The 18,892-nt window shown below is 35.4% G+C and overlaps 1 protein-coding gene across 1 annotated transcript in view; it reads right to left on the bottom strand.

The window, feature by feature from the left end:
• The window catches only part of PSMD14 (proteasome 26S subunit, non-ATPase 14), a 101,884-nt gene extending 83,579 nt beyond the window's left edge, over positions 1-18,305 (bottom strand). Inside the window, exons 1-3 of the mRNA XM_069472148.1 lie at positions 18,146-18,305; positions 10,539-10,662; positions 8,260-8,311 (exon numbers count right to left, since the gene is read on the bottom strand). Coding sequence (XP_069328249.1) covers positions 8,260-8,307 — 48 coding nt within the window. The 5' untranslated portion in view covers positions 8,308-8,311; positions 10,539-10,662; positions 18,146-18,305. The remainder of the gene's footprint in view (positions 1-8,259; positions 8,312-10,538; positions 10,663-18,145) is intronic.
• Between the last annotated feature and the right edge of the window lie 587 nt (positions 18,306-18,892).

The following is an 18,892-nucleotide window of genomic DNA, read 5'->3' on the forward strand; positions in this document are numbered from 1 at the left end:
AGGTACCTCATATAAGTGGAATCGTTAATATTTGTCCTTTTGTGTCTGGCTTATTTCACTCAGCATATCTTCTAGGTTCACTAATGCTACAGTATGTGTCACAGTTTCATTTCTTGAAAGCTGAATAATACTCAACTGTATGTACAGTTGGCCCTCCATATCTGCAAGTTCAGCATCTGCAGATTCAAGCAACCAGGGATCAAAAATATTTGGAAAAAATAAAAAATAGAAACAATATAATAAAAAAACCATTTTAAAACTGCAGTGTAACAACTACTTATATAACATTTACATTGAATTAGGTATTACAAGTAATCTACAGATTATTTAAAGTATAAGGGAGAATATATGTAGGTTATATGCAAATACTACACCATTTTATATAAGGGAATTGAGCACCTGCAGGTTTTGCTTTTGCATGGGTCCTGGAACCAATCAGCCAAGCATACCAAGGGAAAACTGTATATACCACATTTAGCCATTCATCTGTTGATGGGCATTTGGGTGTTTCCATCTTTTGGCTACTACAAATAATGTTACTAAGGACAATGATATACAAATATCCTTTGGAGTCTCTGCTCTCAATTCTTTTGGGTATATAACCAGAATTGGAATTGGTGGATCATGTGGCAATCCTATGTTTAACCTTTTGAGGAACCACCAAACTGTTTTCCATTATCAGTTGTACCATTTTACATTCCTACCATCAATGCACAAGAGTTCTAATTTCTCTAATCCTCACCAACACTTATTTTGTTTTTGCTTTTTGGTACAATAGCTAGCCTAATTGGTATGTCCTCCAAAATTATAAAGTTTGATATCATATTTACATCTTCAACCCACCTGGTATACATTTTTGTGCAAAGAATAAGGCAGGAATCTAATTTTAGTTTCCCCCCATATTGAAAGCCACTTGCTTTAGCATCATTTAATGAATAGGCCTTTCCTTCCTCACTAAGTTTTAATGTCACCTATATTACAAACCAAGTTCCTATATATGCATGGGTATATTTCTCGGCATTCTATTTGATTATATTGACCTGCTCAACTATCTCTGGAATAATATAACACTACTTGAGTCATATAGCATTAAAATATATCTTCAAATTTGCTAGAGCAAATTTCATTTTCCTTTTTAGAAATTTCTTTGCTATTCTTGAACTTTTTTCCTATAGAAATTTTAGAATAATTGTCTAATTCCATGAAAATTCTGGTTGATATTTTTACTGGAACAATATTGAACTTACAATTAATTGGAGAGAACTGGCATATAATATTAAAACTCTTCATCCATGAAAACAATATTATTTCCTTAATTATGTTTTCCCTTTTTTTCTAGTCATTTTTTCCACTGCTATGTTAAATTAATCCTTTCTACAAAGCAGTAGACCAAAACCTAAGACAAATAATTGAAACATTTCTATTCCAAGACCCACAACACAGAATCAGAAAAATCATTATTAGTTAATATACACAAAACCTGTACATTGTGAGGATTTGGGAGTTATAACAAAATATCATATGCAATTCATGAAATTATTTTTTAAAATCTAGCCACCTGAAATGTAGCTTCGAAATGTGCATATCTCACCACATTCAGAAAGCCTTAGATCACTCACCTATATAGTATTTTCCCTTAATTTTGCATCATGAAATTACTGAAATATGTATCAGAAAGACACAAACTGACAACTTACAGGCAATATAGGTCTGCTTTACATGTACTTAGTTTGGCCTACACTGTGTGTCTTAAAATAAAAATTGGGAGACCAAAACAATTAGGGGATTTCACAGAAATATCACAAGATTTCTGCCTTTGCTTTTAAAACTTACAGGACATATGTCATTCTTACTCAGGGACACAGCTAAAAGAGGCTCCATCTTCATGATTTTTTGATTACTAGGGCACGCAAATCACACACTGATTCTTAAAGTTTCCACCTAAACGTGACATGTTATCACATTTCATTGGTCAAAGCAAGATCACAGTAAGGTTAACTTCAAAGATAATGTAATATTAGGTTATTAAGTATGCAATGCCCAAAATTTTCTTTACAGCAATTTTTGTGAAACCATGGATAAGTCAAAAGTTCACATAATTTTTGAATATGAGTTCCGTCGTGGAACCAATGGAGCTAAAAATATCAACAAGTGCTTGGGAAGGATGTGGCTAATAAACACACAGTATGTTGATGGTTTGAGAAGTTCCATTCTGGTGATTTTAATCTTGAAAATTAGCCCTGTGGGTGACCCAAGACCAAGATGATAATGATGAGCTGAAAACTATAGTGGAAGCAAATCCATCTCAACCTCAGCATAAATTAGCAGCAAGGTTTGATGTTACTATTCCAACAATATTAGACCATCTGAAACAAATCATCAAGGTAAAGAAGCTGGATAGATGGGTACCACATGAATTAAATGAGCATCAGGAGAGAAATCATCTGGAAGTTTGTTTTTCTTTGTTTTCACAACATAAAGACAAACCATTTCTATACCATATTGTTAAATGTGATGAAAAATGGATTCTTTTTGACAATCACAAGTGTTTGGCACAGTAGTTAGATAAAGATGAAGTGCCGAAACATAGTCCAAAACTGAATATTCATCTAAAAAAGCTAATAGGGTCTGTTTGGTGGTCCAGTGCTGGTATTATTCACTATAGCTTCATGAAACCTGGTCAATCAGTTACAGTGGATGTCTACCGCAACCAATTGGATGAAACAATTAGGATGCTTGTGATTAAGCAGCCGAGATTGTTCAACAGAGACAGGCCAATCCTCTTGCAAGACTACATGTCAGAAAAAAAATAACACTGCTCAAACTACAGTGGCTGGACTTGGAAACTCTGTCATCCATCGTATTCACCAGACAGTGCACCAACTGACTAACCCTTCTTCCAGGCTTTGGACCACTTCTTGCAAGGAAAAATATTCAATTCTCAGCAAGCTTTGGAAAATGCCTTTTACAATTTCATTGTCACTCACTCTCCAGGCTTCTTCACTGATGGCATAAGCAAGCTACTGTTAAGACGGCAAAACTGTGCCAATAGTTTGGGCACATACTTTAATTAATTGTACTGCTTCTTTTTTGAGATATAATAAACTACACTTTTGATTTGCAATCGGACATTTCATATTTAATGACCTAATATAATCCTACTATATTTCCGGACCATTGGAAGCCAGAAATAATCCATAAAATTGATGGTTTTGCCTTTAATCCCTTCTCCTCTATCTATTCTCCAAACTACCACTAGAATTACTTTTCAAAAACACTGACTGAATCATCTCACAAGTCTACGAAGAAAAAAATCTTCATTTCTGAAAAAGAAAAAAGAAAGAAGAATCTTCATGATGCTACATCTATGGGAAAAGAAGTAATAATTGCTAATCATTGCATTCAATACCTTCCATAATCTACTAAGAACCCCTCTCCTAGCTTATTTTCCTAGTATTTCTCCCTATATTGCCTATTCTCCAGCCTTTCTGAATATGCCTTGGTATATATTTCAAAACTTAGCTCAAATGTCATCTCCTCAATTTAGTCTAATTTTTCCCTTTTTGTGAAAAGAAGCCTACCTCCACTATACTTACAAATCACATTATTTACAGTGAGCACTAGTTTTCACTCATTCAGTGTAGTTACTATGTGCCAGACACTTCCCCTGGGTTAAGTATGGATGTTCTTGTTCATCTTGGTATTCCCTACAGTATAACACCTGACACACAGAAACTCAAAATATTGGCCTAAGAAATTAAAATTGAAGACGAGGTACTAAATGCCACTGACATTTTACCTAATTAAAATAAAATTTAAAAACTAAATTTGAAATCTAAAACTATTATTTTAATAAGACTAATAAAACATCTATTTGTTTCTGCTTCAAACTACTGATAAGTTATACTAAAGTGGTGGACTGTGGACTAATTCAATTTTTTTAGCCTACCACCACTCACATATTAACATTTTAAAATGTGATATTACAAAAAATAAAACTTTAAAGTTGCTTTGTAGGTATGGACACCATATGAGAACTAGGAAAAGGTAGCATGATAAAAAACAAATGGAAAAGAAAGTTTCAAGATAGTGTGGAATACTGAAGTCTAGTTAAAAGAGAACTTAAAGTAGGTCAACAGACTTGGCAATTTTGATCAATTCCAGTATAGTGATAAAAGAGGAGAACAGAATATAGTCTCACGACAGTAAAGAAGTAGAATATGTGAATTTAAGGTATTATTTCAGGAATTCTAGAAATAAATGGAAGATAAGATTTAATGGCAGGATGCAGCAGAGTTTTACTTTTTGTATACATGAGATTTTGACATTTTTGTAGTCAAAGAAATGAGTCAGTGGAGATAAGCAAGGTTTCAAGAGAACAGGATCAAAGAATAAGTAGAAAGATTACTATTGGAAAAGAGAAAAGTTACCTCCTACTTAAAGAAAGCTAAGAGGCTAGAATGGATAGAGACTTTATTTACAAGTTCCTTTTTTACCTAGTATCCCTAGTATAACTCCCAAATAAAACCACCAAGCCCAAGTGACCTCACAAACAATGAAATATCAGTATCCACTATAACACTGGTATGCCTGTATTATTACTGTGAACTCCTCCATTAAAAAAAATGGCCAATTGGCACACAGAGCAAAGCTTGAATACCTTCTTACTGCATTATGCCTACATATTGGATCATGTCTCTTGGAAACAGGACACAAAATCAGTGTCAAATAATGGCACAAGAAAAATTCAAATGCAATAATTATGTCCACACAAATAATGTAGTCAAGGCTGAAAACAAATAATAACATCTGGTCTTTATCCTGGGTTTTTGGCACAAAGCCTCAAAAACTCTTCGAATTTCCTTAGTGATAAGAGTATCTTTGTTATGCTAATGAAGTAACACAAAGTAGGCCCCTAGATAGCTTATGGAGGAGGGCTGATGACCACAAAGACCAACAATGTGATTAGAGGGTTGAAACTGAGCTTCGGCCATTTCTGAGGAAGGAAGAGAGGCTGGAGACTTGAGTTCAATCACATGGCCAATGATTTAATTGATCATGCCCATGTAATGAAGTCCCAATAACACGGAAGCTACACTGAAACAGATGAAGCTTCCTGGCTGGTGAATTCACTGATGTGTAGGGAGCGTGCCCTAATTCCATGAGGAGAGGGCACAGAAGCTCTGTATTTCCTTCCAGATATTGTCCTATGTGTTTTCATTTTACTGGGCTCCTAATCTGTATCCTTGATAATAAAATTATAATCATAAGTATAGTGCTTTCTTGAGTTCTGTGAATTTTTCTAGTGAATTATCAAACCTGAAGGTGTCATGGGGACATCCAAACCTATAGTGAGATCAAAGCGTCGGTCAAAAACGTGGATGCCTTAGGGACACCTGAAGTGTGGCTACCATCTGAAGTAAAGGCAGTCTTGTGAAGGACTGAGCCTTTAACTTGTGGAGTCTGATACTAACTCTGAGTTAATGTCACAGCTGTATTGCAGCATATCCAATTAAGAGTGAAAGAAAAATGTCTTTAAGCCAATAAAGCAGCAACTGTTGAACACTGTTAAGAAAAAAAAGTCTTGAACATTTCTTACATCAAAGTTAGGTTATTCACACAGACAATGATTTAAGATGGCCTATTCAACTCATAAAATATCCATGGTTCTCATTATTCAATCAAGGAAATAAATTCTTGAAAAGTAATAAAAGTCTACTTAACTCTTACGGTTAAAGAATCACAAAGGGACTCTCAAGAAATTATATAAGGTCCTTACCTGTTCTGCTCCTATCTATTCCCACATCTTAAAAGGACCATCTGCCAACTTACCAGCAGAAGACCTCCTCCTATTTGTGACAGAATTCTGACTTTTCCATTATATGGTAAGATATTAACATTTCCCACTGATTTTTTGAGGGAAAGACCAACTTATGTCCCCTTTTCCACTACTACTGGTTGCTAAGCCTTATGTAATGAAAAGACAGCTATAATCAATCCAAAGATCTTCAACTTCTTATTAAAAATAAACAATACCCTTAACATTTCATTCTCATTTATTCAAAAAATGCACTTAACATTTCATGTTGCAGAAGTAACACTGTAAGTATTTGTCAAATCAGTTCTAGAACAAGAGTAAAATAAAATTTCAGGGAAAAAAATAACTGAATACCTAGTATTTTATAAGAGAGATACCACAGAAATAAGAACTCCACAAATTATTCCTTTAAGAGGTTGTCATCTAATTGACGAGATGATATATATATTTGAAATAAGATTCTTAAGTAACATATTTTTAAATTCAAAGAGACAAACTGAGGACACAAGGGCTGATTAAATAATCAGAAATCAATGAGATTATTATATAAACATTTAGCTTTCCACTTTATACAATGGTTTGCAGTGGTCACTGAGATATGATACAGTTCAATTTGTGGTCAGCAAAACTATTATTTCACATCCAGCAATTCTGCAGCATGGATGTCTAAGACAGATATATTGGTATGGACACTATAATGAGAACGAGAAAAAGGAAGCATGATAAAAGCTAATGGAAGAGAAAGTTTTAAGATAGTAAGTGTGAAATATTGAAGTCTAGTTAAAAGAGAAATAAAAGTAGGTCAATTTATTCTATCTGTGCTTAAGGTAAGTTATTTCAGTATTTAAATGTGATGCAATTTTCCTTAAGAATGCTAAGGCAACGTCTTTACCTAGAATTATTTACAATTATTTGCAGGTAAATTTACAGTACCTACATACAATCTCAGTTCACTCCTGACATTTTTACATGTCTTAACATTATTACTAATTTCAGAATAAATTGGAGAAAATCTAGAAGTGATCTAGAATATTTACAAAAGAATAGAAGCAGCTTAAGGGTCGAGTTCAGAGAGGCATAGGTCTCTTGAGAGAATGGGTTACAAATACGTTACAAAAATGAAGAATCATGAAGAAACTGGTTGACAGCAAAGAAACACGAGAAATAATCTAAACATGAGGAATAAAACTAACAAAAGTGAATGAAAAATAATAGGAATTTATTCAAGGATGCAACATAGTGTCACAAAAAAATTCTCAACTTCTAAAAGTAATAAACCATGATATACTTAATTAAAGAGTCCTTATAAAAATGCCTCAATAAGATTGAGAATTTCAAGAAGTCTCAATCGAAAACTGTGTTTCTTATACTAAATATAAATTACTTTCAATAAAGAAAAAGAAAGTCATTGATAGTGAAATAGAAATAAGGGAAAGCTGGCGACAAAAAGGGTTCTAAAAGGGGGTTATAAAAATATTTTCTAATAAAATACATTACAAAAAAGTCTCAGGAAGGGTACAACACACAGTCATCTCTTGTGTTAATATTAAGCAAATGGATGACTGCAAAGGTAATCAATGTAGAATTTAAAAGAGGCAGAAATTATTCTTTAGCTGAAAGCAGAAAGAATATCCTACAGTAGAAGCTGGTACATGGTCACACGTGCCTATGGTCCCAGCTACTGGGGAGGCTAAGACAGGAGGACCGCTTGAGCCCAGGAGTCCCAGGCTGCAGTGTGCTATGATGGCACCTGTGAATAGCCACTGCTCTCCAGCCTGGGCTATAGAGCAAGACCCTATCTCTTTAAAAACAACAATAGCAAAAAGAAGTGAATATCCTGAGACAGAAATCTATCTAGAGGACATTTGCCCAGCAGCATGGAACAAGATAAGTGATGATAGTATTAACACAACTGACAACTGAAAGGTCATTTAAAAAGATTATAAAAAAAACCCTATATGTACCAAATTTTAAGGAAAAAAGGTATTATTAATTCATCTATGCATCATAATTATTACCAGCAATGTACTAGTGTTAAGACCACATACACAAACATTCTATGGGTCTACAGAAACATTTTCTGGATCTGGCAAACGGTATGTCATGTTTACTTTTTCATGTGTTACATCTAAAATTTATATTGTAAACCTAGAAATAACGTATTTTGAGTTCTTTTTTCCCTAAAAGGCAATTTGATAATCTCATATATTCCAAAATTTTAAGCAAAGCGAATAGAGAAAAATTCTTATTCCCAGGAAAAAGTAAATTAAAATAGAAAATGTTTTCCACATGTTATTTAGCATTACAAACAGCAATAAGGTAAGCTTCTTGCCATAAAGCTATCTGTCAGGTGATTTTTCTTAGGGGTGATTTCATTCTCTTTGGCTAAATACAGAAAGGGTCATAGTTTACAAAGAAATACTCAGAGTCTATATACTAACCTGGCCCAGTCCAGGCATACCTCCTCCAAGTCTAAGAAGTCTGTCCATATTTCTAGAAAACAGAAACAAAAGAAAACGTTCCTAAGCACAAAAGTGTTTACTCAATTGCTATCTATATAATTCACCTTCAGTCACTCAGTATGTCAAAAATATTGGTGGTAATTACAACACAACATCAGACTTCCTGTTAATTAACACCACATATTAATTCAAGAAGCTGTCTTCCATGCTAATTAACAGACCTTATTTTACTGCTTTGGTTTTGGGTTATCCCCAGTTTTAAAGACAAGCAATCTTAGCATACTTTCAAAACTTTGCAATCATTAAGTTAATTATATTTTCTTATTGTTATCTAATAAAGCACCTGAATAAGGAAAAAGTGCCTGAAATGCTTATCATATGTATGATTGAATTTCCTTCAATTTGTCCAGAGTATACAAATAAAAAACCTCACTTTTAAATTAAATTTTAACATCCTCATTAGTAAGTTCTGTGCTAATTAACTTACAGCTTGTCAGTTATCATCAAAACTACATGTGAAAGACATTGTGAGCAGATTATGGATCTCTGAATTAGCATCAAAGGCTTTTTTAAAATGAACTCATTATACTAAAAGAAATACTATAGCGTAAACATTAAATGCGTTAAGATAGTGTCCTAGAACTTACACAGATATTTTGTGTTATTTCAGATGTTGTGGAAATATACACCTTTTTCACTAAGGAAATTCAGCTGCCATTCTCAATTATCATTTCAGAGTAGATAGATATGAAGAGGATCAACTGTGAAATATCAATCTGATTTATTTTTAATGTTTAGAATAACTACAGAAGATAATCTTATAAGCTTGAAAAACTTAGAAAAAACTAAGAAAAGAAATAGCAAGTGTATTATATAACCTTATAATCAAATTATAAAAATTAATAGCAGTACAACTACTTAACAAATGCAATAAAGCATTGTTTTCTACTTGAAAATTGCTACTATGCTGTGAAATTTCTCTTCTTCCTAAGTATATGCTTTAGAAAATGGTTTCATTACAAATTATATTCTAAATTAGATGTTAACAGATTAGCTTCACCATTAATCCATGTTATTTTACTAGTTACAACTGCTATACAAACTAAAACTCAATAATGTACTTATGATTAGCATATTACTGCCTAAATATGTTTGTTGAATCCTGGCAACAACTTAATCCTGCTAATATTTAACAATGTTAATATGGCAAGCTTTATTCAAACCCACATATAGAAAAGAACACAAATGATACAGCCATGGAATTGTGACAAAGTGAATACACCCATGTAACCATCACCTAGCTCAAGAAACAGAACATTATCTGCACCTCAGAAATGCTGCTGAAGTTCCCTTCCAGTCTCTTGTGGTAAAATTCCAACTCCTAACGGCACAGATTAGTTCTGCTGTTTTTGAATTTTGTATAAATGGAATCTCATACTTTTTGTGTCTGGCTTGTTTAACATAACATAATGTGTGTGAGATTCACAATTTTAAAAATTCATTTTTAAAAATGAAACGGCAAATAAGAAAACTTGATAGTCCAGACAAAATTTCCACTTCACAATCTTAACTCATCCTCCTAAGAGCAACATTTACAAATAAAATCTCCAGAAAATTCTCATTAAAATTACTCAACTGAAATATGACATTCAATACATAGCACTTTTTAAAGGCTGCAGACAGAAAAAAAAAATCCTGTATATATTATAAGATTAAAGACATTTCTCTAAAATACATTACCAAAGAATAAAAAAATTTCTTTTGGATCATTTCAAGCTTATAAACCTAAAGAACCAATAGGAAAAAAAAAAAACAACAACATACAGTATACTTTAGAACATACACATTCTAGGCCAAAGTTGATTCCCAGCTGTGTTCAGCTTTTCTATTTCCCCTCTGTTGTTTCTGATGACTTTACACAGACTCCAGATGCTGTGAATATACATGAGTGATGTGGGAAGCAGAGGGAAAGAAAATCTGACAGGTCAAATTTTTTTTTTATCAAAATTAGACGTCTCAGCAAACAGGAAAAACATTTAACAAATTAAAACATTTAAGACAGCCAGGGTTGATAAAAATACTAAATTTGGAAGTAAAATATATTGATAAATGTTCTAAATCACACTAGTTTTTAAAATCTGGTTATCTATCACACATAGTCATAATTGGATGTCTGTTTAAAATAATACATTTTCGTAGTATCTCTTTATCATATCCTGAAAGAATAGTTAAACATAAAATACATTCTTAAACCTCACCTGATCAGTAACTATAACTCTTAAGCTTCAATTTGTTGAGGAGTTTGACAAATTTCTTCTTAACACAAGCTCTTGCTAATTCTGGCAGGTATAATTTCCCAGGTATTTTTTTTCTCTTTCTCTCCTAAAAAAAGGTAAATAAAATAATATACAATTATTTTGATAATTAAGAAGGAAATTTTTACACCAAAATTTTTAGAAGAATCAAAATTCCTAAAAATGAATTCGATATCAAAACCACTTTTTAATAATCATTTCCTGAGAGTATGGAATGATCTACCATCGCAGGGAGCTAAAGAATATAGCCCTGTCTGAAGATTTTGTTTGTATATTTCTCTCTTGAGCACTAACTTTGAAGATTGATATTTCATAAGTTTTAGCCTTTCTAGAGGTCTTTCAAAGAACAAAAAGAAAATTTACTTATATTTTTAAATAGAACAAAATTCATAATTTAACGCAATTACTATAGGGGTTCATTACACCATTATTACAAACCTATGATGTATTATAGAACATTAGTGATATTAATTTCTTATTTCTTGAAGGTTTGCTATTTTATCATCCTAGGAATTAGTTCATCATTTCTTAATTACTCCCAATTATGACAAAAAAAGACAAAAATAATTCAATGGAAGAGTAAGAATTGTCTAAAATAATGCAATAAATTATACCTATTACATCATCCTTCAGTTCTTATTGCGTTGGTCAAAGCATTGATTCAAGTTTCAAAAAGATGTAAAACGCTAGAGACAGCGTCTTTGTAGTCTTTTTTTCTTTTTAGCTTTCACTGAACACAGTTGAGAATTCAGATTTTTTTATTTGCCACCCATAATGGCAAAGGGAGGGAAAGTTTCACGATTATTAGAGAATCGCAATGTACATGCAAAGGAGACATATAACAGCACTTTAGTCTAGAATATATATAACCGATAGTACAAACTAAGGTTTACTTAACTTCGGTACTACTGACATTCAGAACCAGATAATTTTTTGTTGTGGGGGCTGTCTTGTACACTATAGGATGTTTTTTGGACTACAGGCACATGTCACCATGCCTGGCTAATTTTTCTTTTTTCTTTTTTTTTTTTTTTGGGCGGTGGGGGGGGTGGAAATGTGTCTCACTCTTCCTCAGGCTGGTCTTGAACTCCTGACCTCAAGCAATCCGCTGGCCTCAGCCTCCCAGAGGGCTAGGATCACATGTGTGAGCCACCACACCCAGCCCATTATAGGATGTTTAACAGCATCCCTGGCCCCACTAGATGCCAATAGCACCTACCTAGTCGTGATAATCAAAAATGTCTCCAACTTGCTAAATGTCCCCTGGAAGAGCAAAATCACTCTCAATTGAGAACCACTGATATAAACAAAATCACAAACTATGCATCTTGAGATGACAATATCCTAAATTAATTTTCTCAAACCTAAGAACCAGTGAGTGCTGAAAACAGTTTGGTAGTTCCTTAAAGTTAAAAATAGAATTACCATATGACCCAGCAATTCTACTCACAGGTATATATCCCATAGAATTGAAAACACATACTCAAAACAAGTTCTCGTACATGCACATTTATGGAATCTCTACTCACAACAGCCAAAAGGTGGAAACAGTCCAAATGTCTACCAAAGGATTAATGGATAAACAAATTCTACTATATACCCACAAGGGAATGTATGGCATGTTATTCAGCTATAAAAAGGAACAAAGTATTGATATATGTTACAATTTGGCTGAACCTCAAAATACTATGTATTATAAATGAAGCCAGGCACAAAAGGTCACATATTGTGTGATTCCATATATATGAAATATCCAATAAATCCATAAAGACAGAAGGCAGACTGATGGTTGCCAGGGGCTGGGGGAAGGCAGGAAAATGGAAAAACTACTTAATGGGTAAGGGATTTTACTTGGGAAGTAGACTGAAGTAGTGATTGTATAACACTGGCCAATTGGACTAAATGCCACTGAACTGTTCACTTCAAAATGGTTAATTTTATGTTATGTGAATTTCCTCCTCAATAAATTACTTTTAAAAAGGGTCAAATGAGTGAACAATATATTTCAAAGACCAAAAAAGAAATTACATTCTTATCTAACTAGATAAGTATGTACTTCAAGAAGTACTTCATCATACACTATTTTGCAACAAAAATCAGTTTTTGCTAGAGATGTGTGACGTATTCTTTGATGTTTTATGATGCTGATACAGTTTACATTTCAACACATGCTGAAGTGCACAAAAAGGTGAATAAAAGGAAGTAGATAATGTAGAAATTTTGAAAATCACTGGACTAATTCTATTTGGTACTTATAAATGTAAAAATAAGAATGTTTTGCAATTATGGAGCAAAGATGATAGCCATTCTCTTCAACAAAATTATGAGCTGTCGGTGTTTTCATGGATGGTGATGGATCATGGTGATGGTTACGGAACAATGTTAATGTACTTAATGACACTGTAAACCAAAAATGGTTAAAATGGTAAATTCTAGGTGATGTATATTTTACCATACACATAAACACACACACACACACACACACACACACACACACAGAGCTTGCAAAAAGAAAAACCAGAAGTAATAAGCTAAGGCCTATTAGAGATGTATTTGAAATACGGAACTGATCTGTACAAGACAGATATATTCCACCTTCATGCTTGATAGCTGATTAGCAGTTAATTACATTCAAACAATGTTGCCCATTTCAGGTACATATACATTCAAAACCAAGAAAATACAGAATAAAAATTTGTATTTGCTATGTTTAAGCTTTATTAACATTTCCAATATAGTTTTTTTTCACAATCCCTTTATTTTTACTTCTGTAAATTATTCATAAATTGTCCTAAAGGGGTAAAAAAATTAAAAAGGTCCACCAGACCCGGATGGCAAATAGTGATGACTGTTTTTCCTAGCATATGAAGGGTAAGTGCTATGACTGCAGCTAGAGTGCCAGGATTCAAAAACTGGCTCTACCACTTGCTAGCTCTATCTGCTTGGGTCAATTACCTCTCTCAGCCTCAGTTTCCTCACCTACAAAATGGGGATAATGATAGCATTTACCTCATAGAGCTGATCAGAAGATTAAAGAAAATAATGGATATAAAAAACATTTAAAACAATGCTTGGCATATTATAAGTAATAAACAGTAGCTGCTGTCCTCAGCACCACTATCCTATGAACATAGCTACCAACATAGATCCTTCCTTCCTCATGCAGTTTGTCACTTAGTGGGTTTCAAAACACCTCACATATTTCACAGCACTAAATTAATCACACTGGCTGGGCACCTGTGGCTCACAACTATAATCTCAGCAATTTGGGAGGCTGAGGCAGGAGGATTGCTTGAAGCCAAAAGTTGGAGACCAGTTTGTGCAACACAGTGAGAACCCATCTCCACAAAAAAAATTTTTTTTTTAAATTAGCTGGGTGTGGTGGCACACACCTGTAGTCCTAGCTACTTGGGAGGCTGAGGCAGGAGGACCACTTGAGCCCAGGAGTTGGAGGTTTCAGTGAGCTATTAACTAGCCTGAGTGACAGAGTGAGACCCTGCATCTAAAAATAATTAATTACTTGATTAATCAATCACAATGGAGACAGGGACTTGCAATTCCCAAAACTTAGCAAAAAGGCTCACAAAGGGAATGTGTTATACACACATTTAACATAAAAGAGAACACTTTCTTTTTTTTTTTTTTTAAGAGAACACTTTCAATTCTTAGAAATAGAAGTAATACAAAGGTCTACGGATCTAAACCAAGTTTTTACACCTATCAAAAAGCAAAAGAGGCCGGGCGTGGTAGCTCACGCCTGTAATCCTAGCACTCTGGGAGGCCGAGGCGGGTGGATCGCTCGAGGTCAGGAGTTCGAGACCAGCCTGAGCAAGAGCGAGACCCTGTCTCTACTAAAAATAGAAAGAAATTATATGGACAACTAAAAACATATATAGAAAAAATTAGCCGGGCATGGTGGCGCATGCCTGTAGTCCCAGCTACTCGGGAGGCTGAGGCAGTAGGATCGCTTAAGCCCAGGAGTTTGAGGTTGCTGTGAGCTAGGCTGATGCCACGGCACTCACTCTAGCCCGGGCAACAGAGCGAGACTCTGACTCAAAAAAAAAAAAAAAAAAAAAGGCAAAAGACTCAAAAGCTCATTCATGATATAATTAACTTTAAACATTATTAGACTATGCCTAATATAATGTCATACATACAGTAATGTTTAGAACACTAATTGGTAAAAATAGTACAAAAAAAAAAACCCCCAGTACTTTCAAAGGTCGTTGACTTTCCACTTTTCCTTTATCTCTCTCAAGTTAATAACTGATTAGAATCTGGTACTGTTTGAGCATGTTCATGTTGAATAGAAAATAAATCTATTTTCAAATATTTATAGGAAATGTATAGAACCATGGATAACTCTAGAAAGTAAATCCTTCAAAATTATATTAATCTGGACTTGGAACACGAGAATTTTTTTTTCAACTTTTCAAACTTTTTACGAGGGATACCCAATAATTCATAAAATTCAAACAAAATCATTAAGTGTTTTTTTTTTTTTTTGAGACATTGTCTCTTTCTGTTGCCCAGGCTAGAGTGCCGTGGCGTCAGCCTAGGTCACTGCAACCTCAAACTCCTAAACTCAAGCAATCCTTGTGCCTCAGCCTCCAGAGTAGCTGGGATTACAGGCATGCGCCACCATGCCCGGCTAATTTTTTCTATATATGTTTGTAGTTGTCCAGTTAATCTCTTTCTATTTTTTTAGTACGGACAGGGTTTCGCTCTTGCTCAGGCTCCTGAGCTCAAACAATCCACCTGCCTCAGCCTCCCAGAGTGCTAGGATTACAGGCGTGAGCCACTGCCACCAGCCAAAATCATTAAGTTCTTAACATTCAGGCTTATCATTCTGTTTCCTAGTTCACTGTTCATTTTTTTTACTCCCCAATCCATTCTGCAATTAAATACTATTACTTCTCAGACTGATGCTAAATCCTTATTTTGTGATCTCACTGTATTTGTAATTTCTCAATTTTCTGATTTGTGGAAAGTAACTGGGAATTCTTCACTTTCTTAAGGACTTTTTTTTTGTGGAAGATCTACAGTCAACATTAAACTTAATTATATAAATAGGATTTTGAAAGCAAGATTATCCCCAGCTTAGAAGAGTGAGCATGGAATTATCATAAACATCTACTGTGGAGTCTCCTAATTTCAGCATCCAAGTAAAACATTTACTGAGCACAGTAGTCCCTCAGTATCTGTGGGGGATTGGTTCCAGGACCTCTCCTGAATTCTAAAATCTGTGGATGTTCAAGTTCCTAATATAAAATGGTATAGTACAATATTTGCATATAACCTCTGCTAATCCTCCCAGTATATCTAGTAATCTCTAGATTACTTATAATACTCAATACAATGTAAATGCTATATAAATAGCTGTTACACTGTATTATTTAGAGAATGACAAGGGGAAAAAAAAAGTCTATACATGTTTAGTCCACATGCAATTTTTTTCCCAAAATATTTTCAGCCTGCAGTTGGTTGAACCCATAATCCATGGACATGGAGAGCCAACTATACTATCTTGTGTACTCAAGAAATTTACTGGCTTGCACTGACAGAATTTATAATCTACAGGGGCTACAGTTGGGGGGATTGACATAAACCCATAAAAAATATGTAAAGTGAAATGACAGCGATGTAGAGTAGAAAAGCCTCTAGAACCAGCTGACCTAGATTTATTTGAATCCTGGCTTCACCATCTACTCACTAGATGATCTGGAATAAGTTACCTTCTTCTAGACTCTAGGCCTCATCTATAAAATGGGGATAATACCTACCTAGCAAGTCTGTTGTAAGAATAAGTCTAAAGTATCCAACATAATGCCTGGGACATCCCAGGCACTCAGTAAACATTGTTGATGCTGTTGTTATTATTACTGCCTTACAACTGGAAGAGATTATTTAATCAAATTCTCTCATTTTACAGATGGGGTTAGCAAAGTATCATAATGCAGAATATGAAATGTCAAAATAAGTGCAAGAAACAGCATATGACAAGTTCATAAGCACAAAATCACATGAGGATTCAGGCAAGACTTTCACAGGTGGACAATGAATTATGAAACAAACATTGCTATAAAAATGAAAACAAAGCACAATCGCTTCTCGTTACTGATTATCAAACATGTGGTTCTCAACCTAGATACTAAGCACAAGGTTTGTATGGCACAAGGTTTATATGGCAAGTTTAAAAATAGGATGAACCCATGTCAGAGAGGTTAAAATCCAGCTTTTCAATGAGAATGGCAATATATTATTTACCAAACACCTTGGTGTGTGAGGGGTTGGGGGGCGGCGGGGGACTCTCCCAACTCAACAAGTGAGGCATCAGTAAAAGATCATGACCTCAAGTTTCTTCGCCTGGCAAGATTTAATTTTATTCTCGGACAAATTAACAACAACATTCAGGCTTTTCACAAAATACTACTTCACTAAACACACCTTAACTGTAGTTAATTCTGAACCACTATATATCTTAATCTCTATCAATGCACAATAACCCATGCAATTTGATTAAAACATATATAATTCAAACTTTAAATAAGCCAGTTGGCAGCCTCACATGACAAGAAAGCCATCATTATGTTAATCATCGCCACTAAAACTGAATTCACTTTTTTGTGATTTCAACATTATTATTGCCTATCTTATTGCTTTCCTCAAACGCATTAAGTCAGCACTACTAAAAACATACTATTGTGAGTGGTGAAAAGAAACATTTTCACACTAAATTATATTTCTACTAATTTTTAAAGCCTCTCCTCTGCTTTTCTCACGGAACTTTTATCAACTTTTGGTTACTCTAATTTCAAGAATTTTTCAGTTAGTCACTAAATTCGACTCTTTCTAAAAATTCACATTTTTATTCTTTTGACAGACACCTAGCTATATCCCCAGAAAAATTAAGTTCCAAGAGATAACACAGATTTGTACTTTAATGAAAACAGGAAATGCAATCAATTCACTAACAACTACTCAGGACAATATTAAAAGTTAGCAAGCATAGCAGGAATAACCACACTTTCTTTTGAAGACATTGAAGGTTAACAACCAGTGCATCTGCGAGGATTTTTGTTTATTATTTGAAGGCAATTGAAAACCTAACACTAAGAAAAAGGGTCAAGGCCTATAAGAAGGGCAAATGATAAAGCAAACATGCATTCAACGGGTAAATTAATTTTATTCTCTCTCCCTTGTTTCCCCTGCCTGCTTTGAAGTTTTTCAACACAGGAACAACTATGGACAAAGCACAGGCAAATAGGCCATAAACAAGGGTTTTCCCTGTACAGAAAAGAGAGGTTCCCAAGATGTGGTGAATTCAGCCAAGCAGAAAGAGACAGAAAAAGGAGACCACATCCCGGCCTGACCCTGCCAGAGACCCCGGGGAGTCGAGGAAGAGTACGAAAGAGCCTGGGCTCCTCCCTCAGGACTCCGGCCTCCAGTGGCAACTCGGCTGGGCAACGTGACTCAGGAAAGCACGGGGCGGGCAGCGGCCTACCGCGACTGCCTTCCCGGACCTCCCGGACCTGTTGTCTGGGTCTTACCTGAAAGCAGACAAGGATGGGATGCCGCGGGCTGTACCCCCGTGGTTGCCACTACGGTGACGCGAACGCGGAGGCGGCAGCGGCAGCGGCAGCGTCTCAGACTCGACCCAGCTCTGACTCCGCGAACCGGCGATGAATCAGCCCGATTCCATTCAAAAGAGTTGCCCGGGCCTCCGCCGCGAAGCACTTCCGGGTTCACTGCTCTACTTCGGCTTCCGTTCCCCCGACGGCCAATTGGAGAGGACTCGAGAGCCGAGCGGGTGTCCCGGTAGGAGAGCGCGGTACAGACGGCGCGGCTGGAGAGCGAGGCGGAAGTCCGTGCCCCGCTGCTTTGCCCCTGGGACGTCCTACTTTTTCTCTCCCCACCTCCGCGCTCCCCTGCAGCCGCCGAGATCTGGGACGGCGGCACACCGAGCCCGCGAGGTGACGGGTTAGGAAATGGAACTGTTAGTATTACGGAGCCCAGACCCCTTTCGTTTTGGTGTTCATCGCCATTGTAACCCTCCTCAGAAACTAAAAGGTTCACTTGACTTAGACTTGACCTAGTCATCTGAGAAGCAAAAAAAGAAAAGTGAACGGTGTGATTAGAGGGGAACGGTCAGACGCTCTTTTCCATACTCCCGTTTACCCACCTCTTGTCTTTACCGCTTTGCGAGGATTGGATTCCAAGGAAAAATAACATTTCCCAAATGTTCAAACCACATATTTTAAGCTCGATGTAGTTTACAGGGCGTAAGGAATCGTTTG

This window comes from Eulemur rufifrons, chromosome 1 (genome assembly GCF_041146395.1).
Source record: "Eulemur rufifrons isolate Redbay chromosome 1, OSU_ERuf_1, whole genome shotgun sequence".
NCBI classification, from domain to species: domain Eukaryota; kingdom Metazoa; phylum Chordata; class Mammalia; order Primates; family Lemuridae; genus Eulemur; species Eulemur rufifrons.